This window comes from Eptatretus burgeri, chromosome 12, assembly GCF_056783735.1.
Source record: "Eptatretus burgeri isolate ZD-2024b chromosome 12, Ebu_testis_v1, whole genome shotgun sequence".
Taxonomy (NCBI): Eukaryota; Metazoa; Chordata; class Myxini; order Myxiniformes; family Myxinidae; genus Eptatretus; species Eptatretus burgeri.
The window spans coordinates 32,285,671-32,304,492 of NC_140972.1; the positions used below are offsets into that span (position 1 = coordinate 32,285,671).

General features: G+C 41.8%; 1 protein-coding gene across 2 annotated transcripts in view; it reads left to right on the forward strand.

Moving 5' to 3' along the window:
* Positions 1-18,822, forward strand: part of LOC147015364 (zinc finger protein basonuclin-2-like) — a 326,203-nt gene that overhangs the window by 230,185 nt on the left and 77,196 nt on the right. For both annotated transcript variants that reach the window (XM_085850040.1, XM_085850041.1), the window contains one exon: positions 4,467-4,702. In XM_085850040.1, coding sequence (XP_085706166.1) covers positions 4,467-4,702 — 236 coding nt within the window. The remainder of the gene's footprint in view (positions 1-4,466; positions 4,703-18,822) is intronic.

Here is an 18,822-nt window from a genome sequence, read left to right on the forward strand (position 1 = left end):
ATAGAACAACTTCTACCTGCTTTCCTTGACTTCAACTTGAATGGGCAAAGTATTTGTTTCATTCTTGTTTGTCCTTCCTATTGTACTCTTGTTTCGTTTAAGTAATTGGCTGCTTTCTGGCTTTTTATTAATTAATTTATTTATTCGAGTTATTCCAGACTGATGAATTTCCATCGGTTCAACTGCTAGGAAGTAGTTCACAGACTAATCCATATAGTCCAGACGAGACAGGTAAATTACCTCCTCCCCACAGGTCATTAGTGAGCCAACTAGGTTTTGGTGCGGACCTGATGATGGCTCGGTAATTCTCCTGAGATGAGCTCAAGTCCCAGAAGCTCACAACCAAATCCTTTGTCATTCCCCCTTCACCTGGATTCTGATTTGAAGTCGAAATCTCAAGGATGCCATTCCAGTAGCCTCACCTTGAGGCCACCGAGTGTGATATGAAACCAGGAGAGTTCATGGGGAACAGGCTTTTGATAAACTTGAAATATAGTTTACCACCAATGATGATTCCCAGTGCTGGACTTTTAAAAGCTTTGCCTTGGTAAATACAGGCCTGTTGTGATCGCTGGCAATTTGAACAGCTTTACAAGTGATTATCGTGCTGTCTTTATGGGAACGAGTTTGTCATTCGGAGTCATAACTGTCAGGTGCCATGTTGATAAAACGTGGAACAATGAAGCCAGCTTGCATCCATTAATTCCACGCCTTGCGGTATTTGAAATCTGTAATGGGCCGTTTCGCTTCACATAGCTCTGGAATTATTTGATGTAAGCTTCCTCCATCGCGTAAGCCATCCCGCTCTTTAATACTGCCACCTGCCATTCTTTCAGTGTTAATGGCATCTGTGAGCCAGGCCAGGATTTTGTACCACTGCCAACGTTCGTTAGCACTCTGCCTCGTGCTTGGAATGTTCACCACCAGGTCATTGCCATATTTATGACTACCCAGCCTCCAGACTCTTAGTTTGGTGAATTATAATGGATTCCCAAGTGTGGGGAGATGTTGCTCACAGCAAGGTGTGGTTTTGGCTTCTGGAAACGAAGAAAGAGTTTAGCCACTGAGGATTCCAATCTGTTCTTCTTAATACATTAGTAGTGAAGCAATGCTGTTGGCGATCGATCTGCTTTCTGGATGCTCTAATGAGAAGTTGCTTATTTTGGAGTACAAGGCTTTGGTCGTACGAGTGGCCCTCCTGTCCCTGCATACTATGCAGAATCATTGAAATGCCAACATTTGTTTATTATTAGTAGTGTAATTTCCACTGTGGTTGGGCCAAAGTGAAGGGGGTATCAACAGGAAGCGTTTTCTCAGTAGCTTTCATTGAGACCAAGGAAATGGTTGAAGTGTCTGTGTGTTCACATTCCCATCTGAGCACATGTCTTCTGATGCTGGATTTTCCGGGATAAAATACCATCGTCTGCGTTCATTTGTCCTTGGTCTACTCATGTCCCGGTGATGTTAAACACCCAGTCTCTTGATGTCCATGTGCTCTGTATTAATAAATATGTGCAGGCTCTAACCGTGAGCCTCCGTGTTACGAAAGTGCATACGGCATTATTGTAACCACACAATAGATGGACGATTTAACAAAGGAAGATTAATGGACTTTACCCACTCACGAAAAGCATCCAGGCCATAACTATCGGCGTGCATTATCATTTCAGTAATTTTCCTATTAAAATAAAAAGATAAACACTTAACCATCTGAACATTTGCAAGCCTATCCATAACAGATGGCTGTCAAAAATTTGAAGCAGCTGTTTTATTTTTTAATTTATTTTAAATTATCGCAATAAAGAGGCAGTTTGTCAGAGTACACGTCTCAATTACAATTTGCTGATGTACTGAGGATTCCTTCGTTCCTCTCCTACTCCTCCCCTCTCTCTCCTCGTATTTGTATACATTTATATGTTGTTGTTTTTTTTTAATCTATCTCGTCTCTTTACCATCTATGTTTGCATAGATATTTGCTGGTGTTTTATTTGTACTGAAATTTATGATTGAATTCATTAATGTTTGAAATTTTCCAGCTTGTAACCAGAATATCTATTGTTTGAGATTTGCGTGTGTTGAATGTATCCATTTGATGAAAAATAAATAAATAGACGACTTTCTCTGTTCTAATTTTCTGCTTTATTGGTGGTGGTGGTGGTGGTGGTTGTTTGTGGCTATAACCTGCGGGTTATTAATTTTGCACCAACAGGCAAGGAATTGTATTTAAAGTGAAACAAAAATTGAATAAAAAAAAATGTGATCACAAAATTTTACACAAACGACGCGTCGTCGGATTGCAGATGCACTTTGAAATTCCCAATAATTTTTGGAGTGTGCAGTTTAAAGCAAGTATGCACACCATTACCATCATGCAATTGGCCTTTCTTTCAGGTCACATTATTCTATTAAACTGGTGTACATTACTGGTATTATTACAATAACTACTCTAACCTTCAACCAATTGTGAATGTCTGTTGTAAAGAATCTGTTCTTCACTTTTAAGCCATTTTATTTTTAGGTCATCTCGATAGAGATGACCGAATAAAACCAGTCTCGATGTGCGTCCCCATGTTTTTTTCTTCTGATTTTCTTGATATTTGGTATGTGGGTAGATGTCGATGAGGTATGTACGACGGTATGACCTTTGACCCGATTGAAGGTCAAGGTCAACGTCAAGGTCACTCCAAAGTTGCGAAATCGTCAATTTTCAAAATCTATCTCTTCCGTCGTTTATGATCCGATCTTCAAAATTCCTTCGGATTCTGATAATATGGAACAATATCTAAATTTGGTCAGGCCATTTTTTTTGAAATTCTTCCTGGTTATCGAGTCACATGTCTTCAAAATTGGAAAAATCGTCTGTCATACGGTCCAAAAAAAATTAGCCCGATCTTGATGAAACTTGGTATGTCGGTAGGGGTTGATGAGTGATGCACGACGGTATGACTTTTGACACGATTGAAGGTCAAGGTCAAGGCCACTCCAAAATTGCGAAATCGTCCATTTGCAAAATCTATCTCCTCCGCCGTTTGTGATACGATTTTCGAAATATCTTCGGATTCTGATAATATGGAACAATATCTAAATTTGGTCAGGCCATTTTTTTAGAAATTCTTCCTGGTTATCGAGTCACGTCTCTTCAAAGTTGGAAAAATCGTCGATGTGATACGGTCAAAAAAATTTCACCCGATCTTGATGAAACTTATTATGTAGGTAGGGGTCGATGAGTGATGCACGACGGTATGACTCTAGACCTGATTGAACGTCAATGTCCAGGTCACCGATGCTGTAAACTTGTGAAATCATCCATTGTCAAAATATCATCCGCCATTTATGACTCAGAAATGCGGTTTGATTTCTGAGGTCTGGTTTCTATCCTTTTGAAGATGCATTGATCATAAATGTTCCACATCAACCATTTTCAAAATCGATCTCCAGATAACTCAGAAATGTAGTTTGATTTCTGAGGTTTTCTATCCTTTTTACTCCCGGGCTTTCGTCTGTACGTTGAACCAAAAGACAAGACTTCGAAGCCATTCTCAGCCGATCAGAGATCCACATCTACAGAGCTTCAGAGATGACCGTCACCCCCAACCGGGGGGTAATTTTTCTACTTCTCACGCTGATGGCAATTTGGTCAAAAAATTTAAACCAGGAAATTACACTTTAAATGTAGCTGTGTCAGTCTGATAGGATTGTGCAGAAGTAGTGCACTTACCTTTGAGCTGTCTATCCTGCATTTGCTTCCTGGCCTGATTTATAAACTGTCACATTACATCACAAAGTGCCTCATTCATTATCTGGGTGTTAAGCTGAATGTCCTGTATGCTAGCATTAGTTTGTTGAAGTTGAAGACCTCCTGGTGTCTTTCACAAAGAGTAAGCTAGTAATTGCCGGCACCCTGAACAAATTCCAAAATTCCTGCGCAAACTGCCTTCAAGTGAATGTGAGCCACGGCCAGCCGTTTCGTGAAAGACTTTGGTGAGAAACCATCCCCATTCGACCCCACAATGAGGTGGGAATAATTGAGGCCATTGGCGTGTGTGTGTGTGTGTGTGTGTGTGTGTGTGTGTGTGTGTGTGTGTGTGTGTGTGTGTGTGTGTGTGTGTGTGTGTGTGTGTGTGTGTGTGTGTGTGTGTGTGTGTGTTTTTATATATATATATATATAATATATGTATAAAATCTGATTCTAATCAAACACTGGAAGTCAAGGTTTGCTTGAAATGCATTGCTGTGCTGATCACCAAATTGGCTTCAGCTGGCAAAGTCCTGGTTCTGAATCGCTGTTTTTAATGTGCCACATACAAATAGTTGATATGGTCGATGATAAAATCAACACAATCATGTTTGAATATATGACTAGTTTTGGTGTTTGGTAAATGTGTAGTTTTTGTCTCCAAGTTGCAAACTCTGTGCATCTGAGTTTCATTCTTCCCTCCCTCCCTCCCTCCCTCTCATAACCCCAGCACTCGACAAGCTGAGCACGCAGCACCTTTATCACCCAACTCAAGTTGAGATCGTGCAATCGAATGTTGTGTTCGACATCGGCAGCTTGATGCTCTACGGCACGCAGGCGGTGCCCATTCGTCTCAAGATCCTTCTTGACCGCCTTTTCAGCGTGCTTAAGCAAGAGGAGGTCCTGCAGATCCTGCATGGCCTTGACTGGACCCTTCGTGACTACGTTCGAGGGTATATCCTGCAGGTATGTTATTTGTGGTGGTTAGCACACCTTTTATACCATGTTCTAGAAATGCGCATTTTACTCCTGTGATCATTAAAAATATTGTTTATTTTTTATTCGACAAGTTTACAATTTCCATTCCTGGGAAGTTGCTTCTATTTTTCATCTTCCTGCATAATTTTCCTCAAATTGCTTAATATTCGGGTTTGAAAGAAAATGGTCTTTGGTTGCAAACCTGAACATTACCCCTGGAAATTGTCGAATAGCTAAAGTGTATAAATTAGGGCAGACATTACGACATAATGTCAGTTATTTGACAAAGAAACCTGTACAAAGCGTCCTAATTTCATGAAAAGGTACAGAGTTAATTTCATGATGAACAAACAAATGAAAAAGTGCATTTTGAAACTTGATAATAACTACTACTTGGATAACCCCAATTATTCCCACCTACCGAGGTCGGCCAGGGAACGTTCCTGTCCTGATGTTCTACTGAAGGTGATTTGGGCAGGAATTTGTCATTTGTTCAGGGTGCCGGCAATAACTCACCCACTCTTCATGAAAGACAGCACAGGATCTTTAACGTTCACCAACGACCAGTTCCGGCAGACGTGTCCTCCAGCATAATGTCCCTTGAGCGGACTATGCACACATTGATGCTCCGCCCTGCATACAAAACAATAGGATAACAGTCTTGAGCTTGGTCAGGATTCAAACCCTCCGTTCATAATCTCAGAGGTGAGTGTGCATACCTCCTAAGCTATCTTGTCAGCCAAACATTGTGAAAAATGAATACATTTCTAATGTTGATAACAGAAAGAGTTCTGTTATCCCACTTATGTTTGGATACATACGACAACACCAACTGTAACCATGATAAACGTGCTGTCTAGGGGATATAACGGTGAGTTCTTCGAAGGAATTTTGCGGTTGCTTATGTGAATGCTTTGTGTTTGCTTTGTGGTGTATTTTCCATGATTGTTGTAAAAAAATGAAACTTTTATATATATTTTTTCGGTCTAAGGCAAGAAGAAAGGTTTAGCCTACTTGTACACCCAGCTGAGTTTTCCATTGCATTGAATGTTTTTGTGCATACGTGGTATTTAGGGTCCTTTTGTGACTTAAGTTGGTGCAATTTAATTTGACCATCTGTTGTCGGAAGTCGAGTCGTTCTTTGTTGCACATTTTGGATGAAACGCTTGTGTTTACCAAATGTGTTTTGCTTGCACTTGGAAACCTCAGTACACCATCATTATATTAAATGCAAAGCAAGTGTGGTGCAGACCGTGGCATTTCCTACTATACAAATTCCATAATGTAGTGAACAGCACAAAATAATGAAATCCTATTTCCTCGTTTTTGTGGGTTTTATTTTTTAGGATCCAAGATGATCTTGCAGTGGCATGCTTGCCTCTGAGCTGTCCTGTCTGTAATCAGGTTGACTCGCTGCCGTGATAGCAGGGCGAGTTTCCTCGTGAAGTCCATCACATTATTGAAGCTGTCCTATTTGTAATGTAGATGCCAAAGATTCTACATATTTTGTAATCGTAGCAATTGTTTGTTGTGTGATTGCTTAATGGTGATGACAATGGACCAACATCTCGGATTACATGTTTCAAATCTGCATGATGGCAGCAGTATTAACGTTTTGGATTTTGAGCACATTGAAACCGAGTTCATCTCAATTATCATAGCAGAAGTAACGTCACCATTGAATTGTCTGAAAAAACTCAGCTGGCTCATCGATGGCCCTCACCTGCCTTGCATGATGTTGGTGTACATGTGATGCCAGTCCACACGTGCCTTCTGAGCAACTTTGCACAGCACGCAAAAATGTTTTCAAGGCAGTACCACCCAAAAGACTTTGAAATGATCCTCTAGCAAGTTGCCAACATGTTATGGGAAGAGAGTATGGTTAAAGACCTTACCTCATTTATATGACCCCTTCTGTAAGATAATATAACCATTCCATTGACCTTGAATAACTCCATAAATGGTTAACGGCTCATTTGGAATTGTCAATTTGAGCATCGGTCTATAAAATCGATTTGTTAATCGTATATTTACTACGAGGCTATTTCGACATTTTCATAACATGAAGGCCCTTAGAAATTAACTTCAATATTGTCTTCTCGCATTTCCTCTTTCTGTTGCTTTTGTTCCTCTGAGTCCAACGGTGTCCCACATCTGTCATCCTGATGAAGGAAAGGTGTGTGTGTGTGCCTGTGTGTCTGTTCCTTCAGTCATCCATTATGTTGGATTGTCAATACCAAGTAAATGTGGATGTTCTGGAGGCCTAGACCTTCCTTTGTTAGACAGTAAAATATACCACCTCTTTTAGTGCCTTACAAACCACCGAGTGCATGCTCTGCTGATTACTCTTGCCGCATTCAGCTCAAACGGCGATAATGCTGCCTGAATGTTTGATGTTTTTGCTGCTTTGCTGATGTCATACAATTAATGGTTGCATCAACAGTCATTTGGTGCTGGTCGTTAAAATAACTTAAATGAGTCCGTTTGTTCCAATGTGATACAGATAATTAATCAATGGAACGAAACTCGGTAGAACACATACCTCTACCAGGCTGAGCAGTTTTCTTTTTATCTCACTGATAGGCCGGATCTGCATTTGGACCTCCAAAAATCGAACAGTTTGCTTGTGGCCTTGTCACCCACCCAACTCATCCATGAAGTTTTGTCATAACATGTGAATAATTTTTTGAGATATCGTGCTCTATATTGTTTTGGCCCCATATCTCGATGGGAAAGAATCACGTGAAATTAAAAAAAAATTATCGTATCTGGATCTTCAGCAAAATCGAATCGATTTGTCCATGTCAGACACTCAACCTGCCCACCAAATTTCTTCCCAATCCGTCCACATATTTTGAGATGTCCTGCATACAAACAAAGAAGAAAGACATCATGTCAACAGCACAATACTTGCAAAATCCCTAATACAAGTTGGACCACAAAAAGAATTGGTTGTTGAATTCATTGACCAAATATGCAAATCCTCTTCAAATTTGTAGTCAATCGGATGAAAATTGACAATTTTAGAAATTTGGGCTCTGGACCTCAAAAATTATAATTGTTGGTTGAATTCAGTGATGTGATGTGCAAATCCTCTTCAAAGTCCAAGTCAATCAGATGAAAATTGAGGATTTCAGAAATTACACCAAGGTTTTTGACCTTTGGCCTATGTTGACCTCAAAATCAATTGTTCTCCTCGCTTATGACCAACTCTATGAGGCGGTGAAGTTTCGTGAAGATTGGTTTTAAATTTTAACCTATGGGCGGTTGACATTCAAATAAACAAACAAGAAAGATGTCATGCATAGCACGATACTTGCGAAATCCATAAAATATGTTTGACCTTAAAAATAATTGGTGGTTGAATTCAATGACCAAATCTGCAAATACCCTTCAAATTTCAAGTCTATCGGATGAAAATTGGCAATTTTTGAAATTTCAGCCAATGTTGACCTCAAAAATTACCCATTGAATTGAATGATCTGATCTGCAAATCCTCTTCATGTTTCAAGTTCATGGGATGAAAATTGAGGATTTTCAGAAATTTGACAGTTGACCTTTGGCCTATGTTTATCTTTTGACCTCAAATGATCTGACTTTTTGCTTATGACAAACTCTTCCATGCTACCATCTTTCATGAAGATCAGTTTAAAATTGTGACCTGTAGGCAATTGACATGCAAACAGACAGAATAACCCTCACAACCAACCAATATACTTTAAAAAAATCTTCAATTTTCGCAAGTGACAAACACAAATTAAAAAAAAAAAATCACTGTGACACTTGGTGAAACAGAACGGTACTTGGTAGAGCACCTACCTCCGCCAGCCTGAACAGTTTATATTTGTATCCCAATGATGGGTCGGATTTGAATCCGGACCTGAAACCAAAATCAAATTGGCATGTTCTCATCCACCTAGTTTTATCATAACTCTTCCACAACTTTTTAAGATATCATGATATACATAGTTTTTGGCCCCATCTCTCAATGGTGAAGAATCACTCGGAAAAAAATTTCGGATCGGGTTTTGGATCTTCACCAAAATTGAACCTCTTCTTCCTTGTGGTACTCCCAACTTGTCCACCAAGTTTCGTCTAAATCTATCGATAACCTTTTGAGGTATTGTTAAATATCGTTTGTGGACCAACATCCTTGGCGGATTTTTTTTTTTTTCACCAAGTACCAGACAGACAGAATAACACACGTGACCAACCAATATACTTGAAAAATCTTCGATTTTCGCAAATAGCAAACAAACAGGTGAAAACATAACCTTCGTTCATCGCAGATGGCGGAGGTAATTTTATCATTAGAGTTGTGTGTGTGTGTGTGTGTTGGTGTTGGTGTTGGTGTTGTGTTTGACTGAATGCTTGTCTCTGTTTGTGCACATCTCTGCCTGTCTGACTTCTGTGCACACCCGAACCACTGGATGAAATGAAAACACAGGTTATTGTACTTGGGGTGTGCACAGAAGGTTTTAGGTGGTTAAAAACAAAATTCAGTCCTGGGGGTTCAGGGTGGGGGGATGATTGACATCAGTTCTCTCAATGTAAATATTATGGCAGAGCACAGCTCCCAGTGGAGTGTGTCTTACAAGTTGTACTAAAACACTCCAATTCTGTGGCAATTAAACCTTCCATTAAGGTTCTTCTGAGGTTCTTCACGAGTTTTAATAATGGTTCACATTTGCTCACAAATTGGTGCTTCCATGATATCCATTTGCTCTCAAATTGTATGACAGGTAATCACACAAATTGTTGGTACAGTATTAAGTTCATGCCTGGTATTGGCTTAATGGTTATGGTGGTGGGCTTTGGATCCGAGGGTCCTGAGTTCAAATCCCGCTCAGCTGTTGAATCAATACTAGGTGAGGTTAACTCAGCCTGTCATCCTCCCGAGGTCGGCAAAATGAGTGCCAGCATGCTGGTATACTGTCGGAGTGGCGACCCGTCCAGGATTGTGCCCAATAGCCAGGAGACTGCTTAAGCAGCACCAACACTCTGCACAGAGTATGGTCCCAATCTCCATTAAGTTCCTGATTTGCATTGAGATTGCTCAGCAATCAAAGTCTTCGGCTTTGTCGTCGTCTTTTATATGCAGCACATGGCTGCTGGTCGCATTTGCTGGAATTGCATCAAAAGACAACTGTTCGCTTCACTTTAATAATGCAATGTTTGTTGACTTGTCCAAGTATAGTTTAGATTATCCCACATTTCTATGTTGTACATTATTGAACCTCTGCTTGTTTGCCTGTGTTGTTCACTTCTCTCGTGTTGGCTGTTGCTTGCCATGCTGACATTTTCTGAGTGCATAATCTGTACCTGGTGACACAGAGCATCACTTTGATTGAAGAATAAAACCTGTTGCGTAAATGTGGGGTGAATAAGAACAGTGAGTTCCACGGTGTGATTTCCTGGCAACTCCTCCTTACTCGTGCAGATAACTTTGGTATTCTGGAATTCATCTTTTTATGATTTCTCCCCAAATTGGATAAAAGTTTTGTTACCTTGATAATTGCAGAAAAATAGAAGGGGTTTGTTACCTCTGCCACCGAAGGTGAAGGAGGTTATGTTTTCAGCCCTTTCTGTCTGTCTGTTTGTCTGTCTGTTTGACTGTTTGACTGACTTGGTACAGGATATCTCAAAAAGTTGTGGACGGATCCTGATGAAACTTGGTGGACAGGTTAGGTGTATCGCAAGGACGAATTGATTTGATTTTTGTGAAGATCTGGATCCGGATCCGACGACCAGAATTTTTTTTAAGTGATTCTTCACCATTGAGATACTCGTGGATCAGGCATTACGTGGTGGAGGTATGCACTCCACCAAGTGCCCTTCTAGTTTTATCTGCATTAGGTACTGAAACAGCAGACAGAGTAGCATTGTGGTTGGAGCATCTGCTCTGAGTCCGGGAGGTCGGCGGTTCGATTCCAAGTCTGGCTGAGTCATACCAAAGACTTTAATCATGGTATGTGTTGCTTTCTCCCTCGACACTCGAATTTAGAGGACATTACATGGACAAACACGATGGGTTGAGGGGGTGGGGGTGGAGTGGACAGATGGCGGTTGAGTTTATTTCCCCTTAGTTGCCCCGTCGACTGGAAAAAGGTGACGGCAGCACACTGCACTCCAGGAAGTTGCATCATCTCCCTCAAGGCCTTTGGCTGTCTGTTGTTGGAACACCCAGTGTTGTCTGTCTGTTTGTATGCATAGTACATTATTTGTGTCAGAGCTCCTCCATGAGCCTTAAATGCTGTAAAGAAACTAAAAAGGCAAGTCCCTATGAATTGGGGAAAAAGTCCGCATGAAAGCTGGACTCTGCCTAAAACTTTGCTCTGAGCCTTGTCTTTTGATTATTTATTTTTATTTCACAGAAAGCTTTTTCGTGTTGGTAGAATAGTGATGCACATTTGAACACACAAACCTTATCCCTCCATCAATTGTTTTTAAGATGAACATCAAAAATAACAAAGCCAATTATTTCGATACAGGTGTGTTGTGAAGGAGTTGAATAATGTTGGTATGTGTATATAGCTTTCAAGACTTGGGCCTTGTGCAGCGAGAAGGTTCTGCACTTTGTCAACGAAAGGTCTAAATCTTCTCAGGCTATTGGAATGATTTAGGAAGTTTATCATTTGAGGGCAGCAGGATAACCCTGGTTGGATGCTCATCTTTTATGTGTCTGCTTTTGCGTTTGATGTCCAGTCGAGTTGAATAACGTTTCACTGCATTGTGGAGCATGACATATTTTGACTGTATTAAGCTTTTTATCTGATCTGTAATTCTGTGGAATTGGAGAGGGAGGGGTATCCCACGATCCCACTATCCCACTATCCTGGGTGAAAAAAGCTATTTGCTGTTGGCAATATTATTATATTGTGATTATAACACTGCTAATTGAATATAGAAAAACTGTAGAAACGTGAAAAACTGAGAACTACCATTTGTGATGATTCCCAAATTCTTTACTTCTAATCCTTTGAAAAGAAAGCGGCTTGATTAAATTTACCATAAATTTATATTGAGGCAGCCATGTCTTGCCCTTGCATGTCCCTGATAGGCTGAATTTGAATGATTCTGGATTGCACCATTGTGTGAGGGGTTCTTTCGATTCACTTTGGCAAACAAGTTGAAAATTCCTTAATTTGTTGAATTCCTTTTCCCTAAGTGTTGACTTGGACTTTGTTCGCCTGTTACAAAATGACTTGCTCAGTGGTAGTTTTTGACATATTGTGATGTAATTTAAAAGCTATTGTACTGCAGTAATGCAAACAGTCAGGTAATGAGTTCCTACACAAGGAAGGGACTTTGATGCAGGAGGCCATTAGGCCCATCATAGCCTGAGCTATTATTAACAACCAACTCTGGAAGTTTGTCCTGCTCTATCCTTAAATGCTGATTGTGTCAAGCAAGAAAACAGCAGGCAGCATTTTTTTTTAAAGTCTTTGTTATGACTCAGCTGGGTTTTGAACCACCGACCTCCCAGACTCAGCGGACTTCTAACCGTGACACCACTGAGGTTCAAAAAAGCTTGTCCAAACCTTTCCTGAACACGTGATCCTGAAAACATTTGTTACCGAGAACGGCACTTGGTAGAACTCGTACCTCCGCCAGGCTGGATAGTTTACGTGTTTTATCCCAATGATGAGCCAGATCTGTATCCGGACCTTAACCAAAATCGAATTGGCTTGTTCTTGTCTTCTAACCAACTCATCCATCAGGTTTTGTCAGAATCAATCTATAACTTTTGAAATATCAAGCAACCTATCATTTTTGATCCCATCTCTCAATGATGAAAAATCGCTTTGAAAACAATTGAAAAAATTGCTAACATCTGGATTGTCGTCAAAATCTAATCAATTGGTTGTTGTCACCCATCCGACCAATCCACCAGATTCAAATTTCGTCCAAGTCCATTCATAACTTTTTGAGATAATCTGCTCAGACAGACAAGCAAACAAACACAATGTCGTGCATGGCATGATACTTACAAAATCCAAAAAACAAATTTGACCTGAAATAATTTGTGGTTTAATTCAGTTTCATGATATGCAAATCCTGTTCAAATTTCAAGTCGATCGGAAGAAAATTTAGGATTTTATAAATCCGACAAAGTTGTTGACCTTTTGACCTCAAACGATAGGCTTCTTGTGTATGACTAAGTCTCCCAGGTGGTTAAGTTTTGTGACGAGTGGTTTTAAATTGTGACCTGTCGGCAGTCGAGAGACAAACAAACAGACGTACCAAAGTCGACTCACCAGTATTCTTTAAAAATCTTTGATTTTGCAAGTAACAAGAAAGATATTGTGCAGGGCATAATACTTGCGAAATCTCTCAAACAAATTTGACCTTAAAATAATTGATGGTTGAAGTCGATGACTAAAATGCAAATCTTCTTCAAATCTCAGGTCAATCGCATGAAAATTGAGGATTTTAGATATTACACCGATGTTGTTCACTCTTTGGCCAAGGTTGACCTCAAAAATAACGGGCAATTGAATTGAGTGACATGATATGCCAACCATGTTCAAATTTCAAGTAAATCGGATGAATATTGACAATTTTAGAAATTCGGTCAATGTTAACCTTTTCACCTTTAGACCTCAAAAATAATTGGTTGAATTAATTGACATTACAGTCAAAGCTCGTTACTATGCCACCTCGCTTCTATGCCACTCTCACTATTATACCACTTTTGCTCGGTCCCGACAAAATTCAATACAAAATAAATTTACTATGCCACCCCCTACTCTCGCTACCATGCCACTACTGTGTGACTGTTAAAAGGCACGAGTCGTGAAAAAGTCTGTATTGCGCAGTGCTCGATTATCACACTCACGTCCAAAGGCGAAGCGACGAACTACAGTCCAGCTGTGCACAACATAACTCAATACGTACGCGCATAGTCAGACTGTGTCAAAACACGCGATTCTTCTCCCCGATGCCAGCCACAACAAGCCAATCACAACACGCACAACGAGACACAAAAAAGCACGAGCACATACACAGACACGCAGGCACACGTACAACAGTGACATCATTTTTTTTCAAATTCAGCCCATAATGTCAGCTCAGAAACGCAAGCGAACCGACTTTACGCTGAAGGAGAAGAAGGAGATCATCGATGCCGCGAAGAAGGAGCCGAATCAGTCCAAATTGGCCAGGGAGATTAGCAAGAAATGGGGCGTCGAAGTTAAGAGAACCACCGTGAAGGGCATTCTCAGCAAGAAGGATGCAATCGAGGCTGCAATCAAAGCTGGATTTCCATCTAAGCGCATGAAGTTGACGCAGGCTCACGACCCGAAGCTTGATGAGGGAGTGCTCATGTGGCTGAAGCAATCAAGAGGACAGAATGTGCCTGTCAGCGGCGATCTGATCAAGGAGAAGGCGATGAAACTGGCCGAGCTGATGCACATCCCAGACTTCATGGCGAGCGACGGTTGGTTGGGCAATTTCAAGAAGCACCACGGCATCACGTTCAAGACAGTGCAGGGCGAAGCTGGAGCGGTGGATTCGCAATCCCTTCTTGAGTGGCAACAACAGGTTCTCCGGCCCTTACTCGGGCAGTTCTCCTCAGACGACGTCTTCAACCTGGACGAGACTGGACTCTTCTGGCAGCTGCTTCCGAACAAGACCATGGCTTTCAGGGGAGAGCGGTGTACTGGAGGAAAGAAAAGCAAGCAAAGGATCACTCTTCTGGTTGGGGCAAACATGAGCGGCAGCGAGAAGTTCCCTCTTCTGGTGATTGGCAATTCCAAGAAACCCCGTGCCTTCAAGACCAAAGAGATCCCGGTCAAGTACAAGGCGAACTCGAAGGCGTGGATGACGGCTTTGCTTTTCGAGATGTTGCGTGCGTGGGACGGACGACTCGGCCAGCAGGGACGCAGTGCTGGTCTGTCTCGATAACTTCTCTGTCCACTCTCCCGAGCTCGAGCTGAACAACATCCAACTGGTCTTCTTCCCACCCAACACGACAGCCAATTCGCAACCAATGGATCAGGGAATCATAGAGAACCTCAAGCGCCACTACAAGAAGCTCCTATTATGCCGCCGGCTTGAGGCCATAGACGAGGGAAAGGAGTTCAAGTTCACATTGCTCGACGCTCTACACGTCGCCCGGCGTGCTTGGGAGCAGGTCGGCAAGTCGACGATCAGGAACTGTTTCGGGAAGGCCAAGTTCATCGAAGAGGAGATCCAAACTGAGCCACAGGATGCGGAGCTGCCCGACATCTGGGAAGCTCTGCCTGCCGAGGAAAAGATGCACGAGAACGAGGAGATCGAGCTGTCTGACTTTCTCGAAGCCGACGAGCGCCTCGCGACTGGCGGGTATTTCACGCTGGAGGAGATTCTGTGCAGTGAGGAGCCGGTGGAAACCGAAGATGACGAGGTTTTCTGTCGAGGAGGAAATCGTTCCGTTCGAGGAAGCCCAGCGCGCTTGTAGCACCGTCCCGAAGTTCATGCAGCAGAGAAGCGGGAAGCCCAGAGTGATGCAAGCGTGCGATCGGCTAGACAACGAGATGCACGAGATCCGCCGAAAGAAGATGCGCCAGCCGACGATTCTTGAAAGCTTTGTGTGTCGTGAATTTCTCGCCATGCCATATGTTAGTGTGTGAACTCTGTTAGTGTGTGTATGTTCTCCGTTCGCTTAGCTTATACAACAGTCGTGCCTTTTACTTGCTGGAATAAATTTTGTCTAAAGATTAACTACAGATGGGTAACTTGAGAAAATAAGGCCGTTTTTACAAAATCTCGCTACTATGCCACTTTTGCTCGGTCCCGACGGGTGGCATAGTAACGAGCTTTGACTGTATAAGCATAATTCTCTTCAAATCTCAAGTCAATCAGATGAAAATTGTTGATTTTTAGAAAAATCGCCAAAGTTGTTGTTGACCTTTGGAAGTTTGTCCTGCTCCCCAATATCCCCAAAATAATCGACAAACCCCATATCTAATCTGTTATGCAACAAACCTTTTGACCTTTTGAACTCAAAATCATTCGGCTTCTTGCTTATGTCCGACTCCACCATTTTGTGAAGTTTTGTGAAGATCGGTTTTAAAATGTGACCTTTAGGCAATCGACATACAAACAAACAGACGGACAGAATAACACATGCGACCAACCAATGTAGTTGAAAAATCTTCGATTTTTGCAAGTGACAAGCAGGTGAAAACATAACCTCCGTCCACCTTTAGGTGACCGAGGTAATCAATCTCATCATCATCTCTTTGTTTTTTTCTGTCATTTCAATCCCTTGCAAAATGTGTGTCTTATTAGTTTTTAGGAAATCCTTGGGTGGCACTTCTAATGACGAGCAGTCTTCATGTTGTGAAAGCAAAAGCTGCTATTGCTTTTGATGTGGTGCAAATACAAGGTATATCTTTAAAATGGTGGAAAGCTATGTGTACACTGCTTGATGACTCTTAGGTGTTGAGCTTTGGGTTCAGGGTGGGGGAGTTGACCTAAATTGTTTTTCGGTGCGGTAAATATTATGGCATGGCACTGCTTCCTGTGGGAGGGTGTTTACAAAAGGTCACACTAAAATACCTCAATTCTGGGTTTTGTCAAGATTGCCACCAATACTCTCTAAGTGCCTGACCGAGCTGCAGGGTCCTCGGTTTGCTCTGTTTTGTACTAAAATTTGACCTTTTGCTGGAGTATTTGTTTTGAGACACCAGACTGCATTTTAAATGATTTCTCGATCACAACCTTGTCTCAAATTATGAAACTATTACTCGCTGGTTTACTAGCCCACTGGCTTGATACGACTTTATATGCCAAAATAGATGAATATCAAAATGGAAGCAATGTGTCTCAATGTGAATTACTCAGCACAATCATCCTATAGAATCTAACCCCTCTTTTGGGGGTGATGTCATGTTTGACGCGACGTATTTTGATCAATGTTCCGATTGCCAGATTCCAGAATTTGAATACATTAATCAGATTTGCACTGTGTAATGCCCGATTGATTAATGAAGGCCGGGGTAAATCCACAACTATCTGTGACTTTGTTTTCTCAAATCACCTCGACATCCTTGCTCTCATTGAGACATGGCCATACTCTCACACACATTTGGACTATACAGTACTACCAAACTTTGCTTTCTACCATGTTCCCCATATAGACTGCAACGGGGGGTGGTGTAGGGGTTCTCTTACATGAGGGATTTGACATAACTGGGAATCAACCCTGACTTTGAGTCCTTCGAGTATATCGACTTTTGATGCTGACATCTGTAATCCGTAGATTTTGGCAAGTGGTGATGTACAGACCACCAACTTCCAAGAAGAATAGATGCACCTCCAGCCTTTAACAACCATAACATCTCTCTTCACTCCTTCAGGTTCTCTCCATCACACATCAGAAGCTGCTCATGGTTGGTGATTTCAACTTTGCACGTCAAAGATCCAGAAAACGGTGCCTCATCTAGACTTTTTCAATTGTTGGTCCTGGAGCTGACAAACCTTCACAAACATAACGAGCCTTGCACACACGAGCAGATGTATCACAAGAGTAGAATGTTTTCATGCTTGATGTCTCAACACATTCGTCTCTGCCGTCTGATCACATGACTATTGGATGTCATCTCCTTCCTGCACGTCACAATCCTATTCGTCGTCATGTTACAACCCAAAAGCTGAAGGATGTCAACATTGACAACTTTCAACAGGATATCTCGACATATCTATTCCTAGTTGTCTCTCCGAACATCTCAGACCAGCTGTTAACCCTCTATACTACTGAGCCCATAAAATCCTTGATGACCATGCCCCGCTGTCTAATGAACAAGTCATCCTTATCTCTCATGCTCCATAGTATTTGGATGCCCTTCAAAGATCTAAGCAGGATTGAAGGAAAATTGAGTGGTTAGCACTTGAATCAGGACTTCAGGTTCACCAGAAGATGTACCAAAGTCATTGTGAAGCATACAATATAACTACTCTATCGTTCAAAGACCGATGACTTCCAGGGCAAGATTGGTACCTCTGACCAACAGTCTCTTTTTGGGTGGTGAAGACTTTCTTCACCTGCCCCAACAACGACTCTACCCCAACATGTGTCAACAGCTAGCCAACTCCTTTGGTGGCATCTTTAATCAGAAGATCTGACTTCTGTGAGACCAGCTCAATCAGCATGTCCATGAATATCCATCGATTCAAAGCATCCATGGAAGGGTTTGATGTCGTCACTGAAGTTAAAGTAATCAACACCATGAAGGCTGCATCCACCTCATCTTGTGAGTTTGATCTCTTACCAACTTCACTGCTGAAAAAAATGCATCCCTGCACGACTACCAGCACTAATCAAGATGGTCAACACTCGTTTGCAAACAGGGGAAGTCCCTGCTTCAATAAAATACGCTCGTGTTACTCCTTGGCTGAAGAAGGATAGACTCCCATGTGAGGAGCTCAGTATCTATTGGCCAATATCTAATCTGTTATGTAACAAAGCTTGTTGAAAGGGCAGCAGCTGCTCAAATCAAGGAGTATTTGATGGCCAATAATCTACTGCTCCATACTCGGTCGGTATATAGAGCATATCGCTGCAATGAGACAGCCCTTCTCAAGGTGTAGAGTAACTTACTGTGCGCCCTAGATGGCCACAAAGAAGCTGTCCTCATACGTCTCAATTTCAGTGCAGTGTCTGATATGATAGACCATCAAATATTGCTGCAGAGATTGTGCAAGCGCTTTGGCTTCACGGGCAAGGTCCAACGGGGGGTTTCCTCTTACTTTGCGAATAGAATACGTGTCATCAGAATCGATGACATCAAGTCGATTAAATATCCTGTGACAACTGTGGGATAGCTCAAGGGTCTGCCATGAGACTGATTACTTTCATACTGTACAGTTCTCCATTTGCTGATGTCACAGCTGCCCATGATATGCAATCAATGATCTACACAGAGGATACACAGCTGTATCGTCCTGGACAAACCATCTGAATATTTGCTGGACTATATGCATGCATCACTGATGTAAAGCTCTGGGCGACCCCAAACAAGCTTGCATTGAACAATTCTAAGACGGAAATCATCTATTTTCCATCCAAATTCCTTGCAGCGCCTCACCCACCGACTGGTGGTTGGCGATGTCGGTGTGACTTC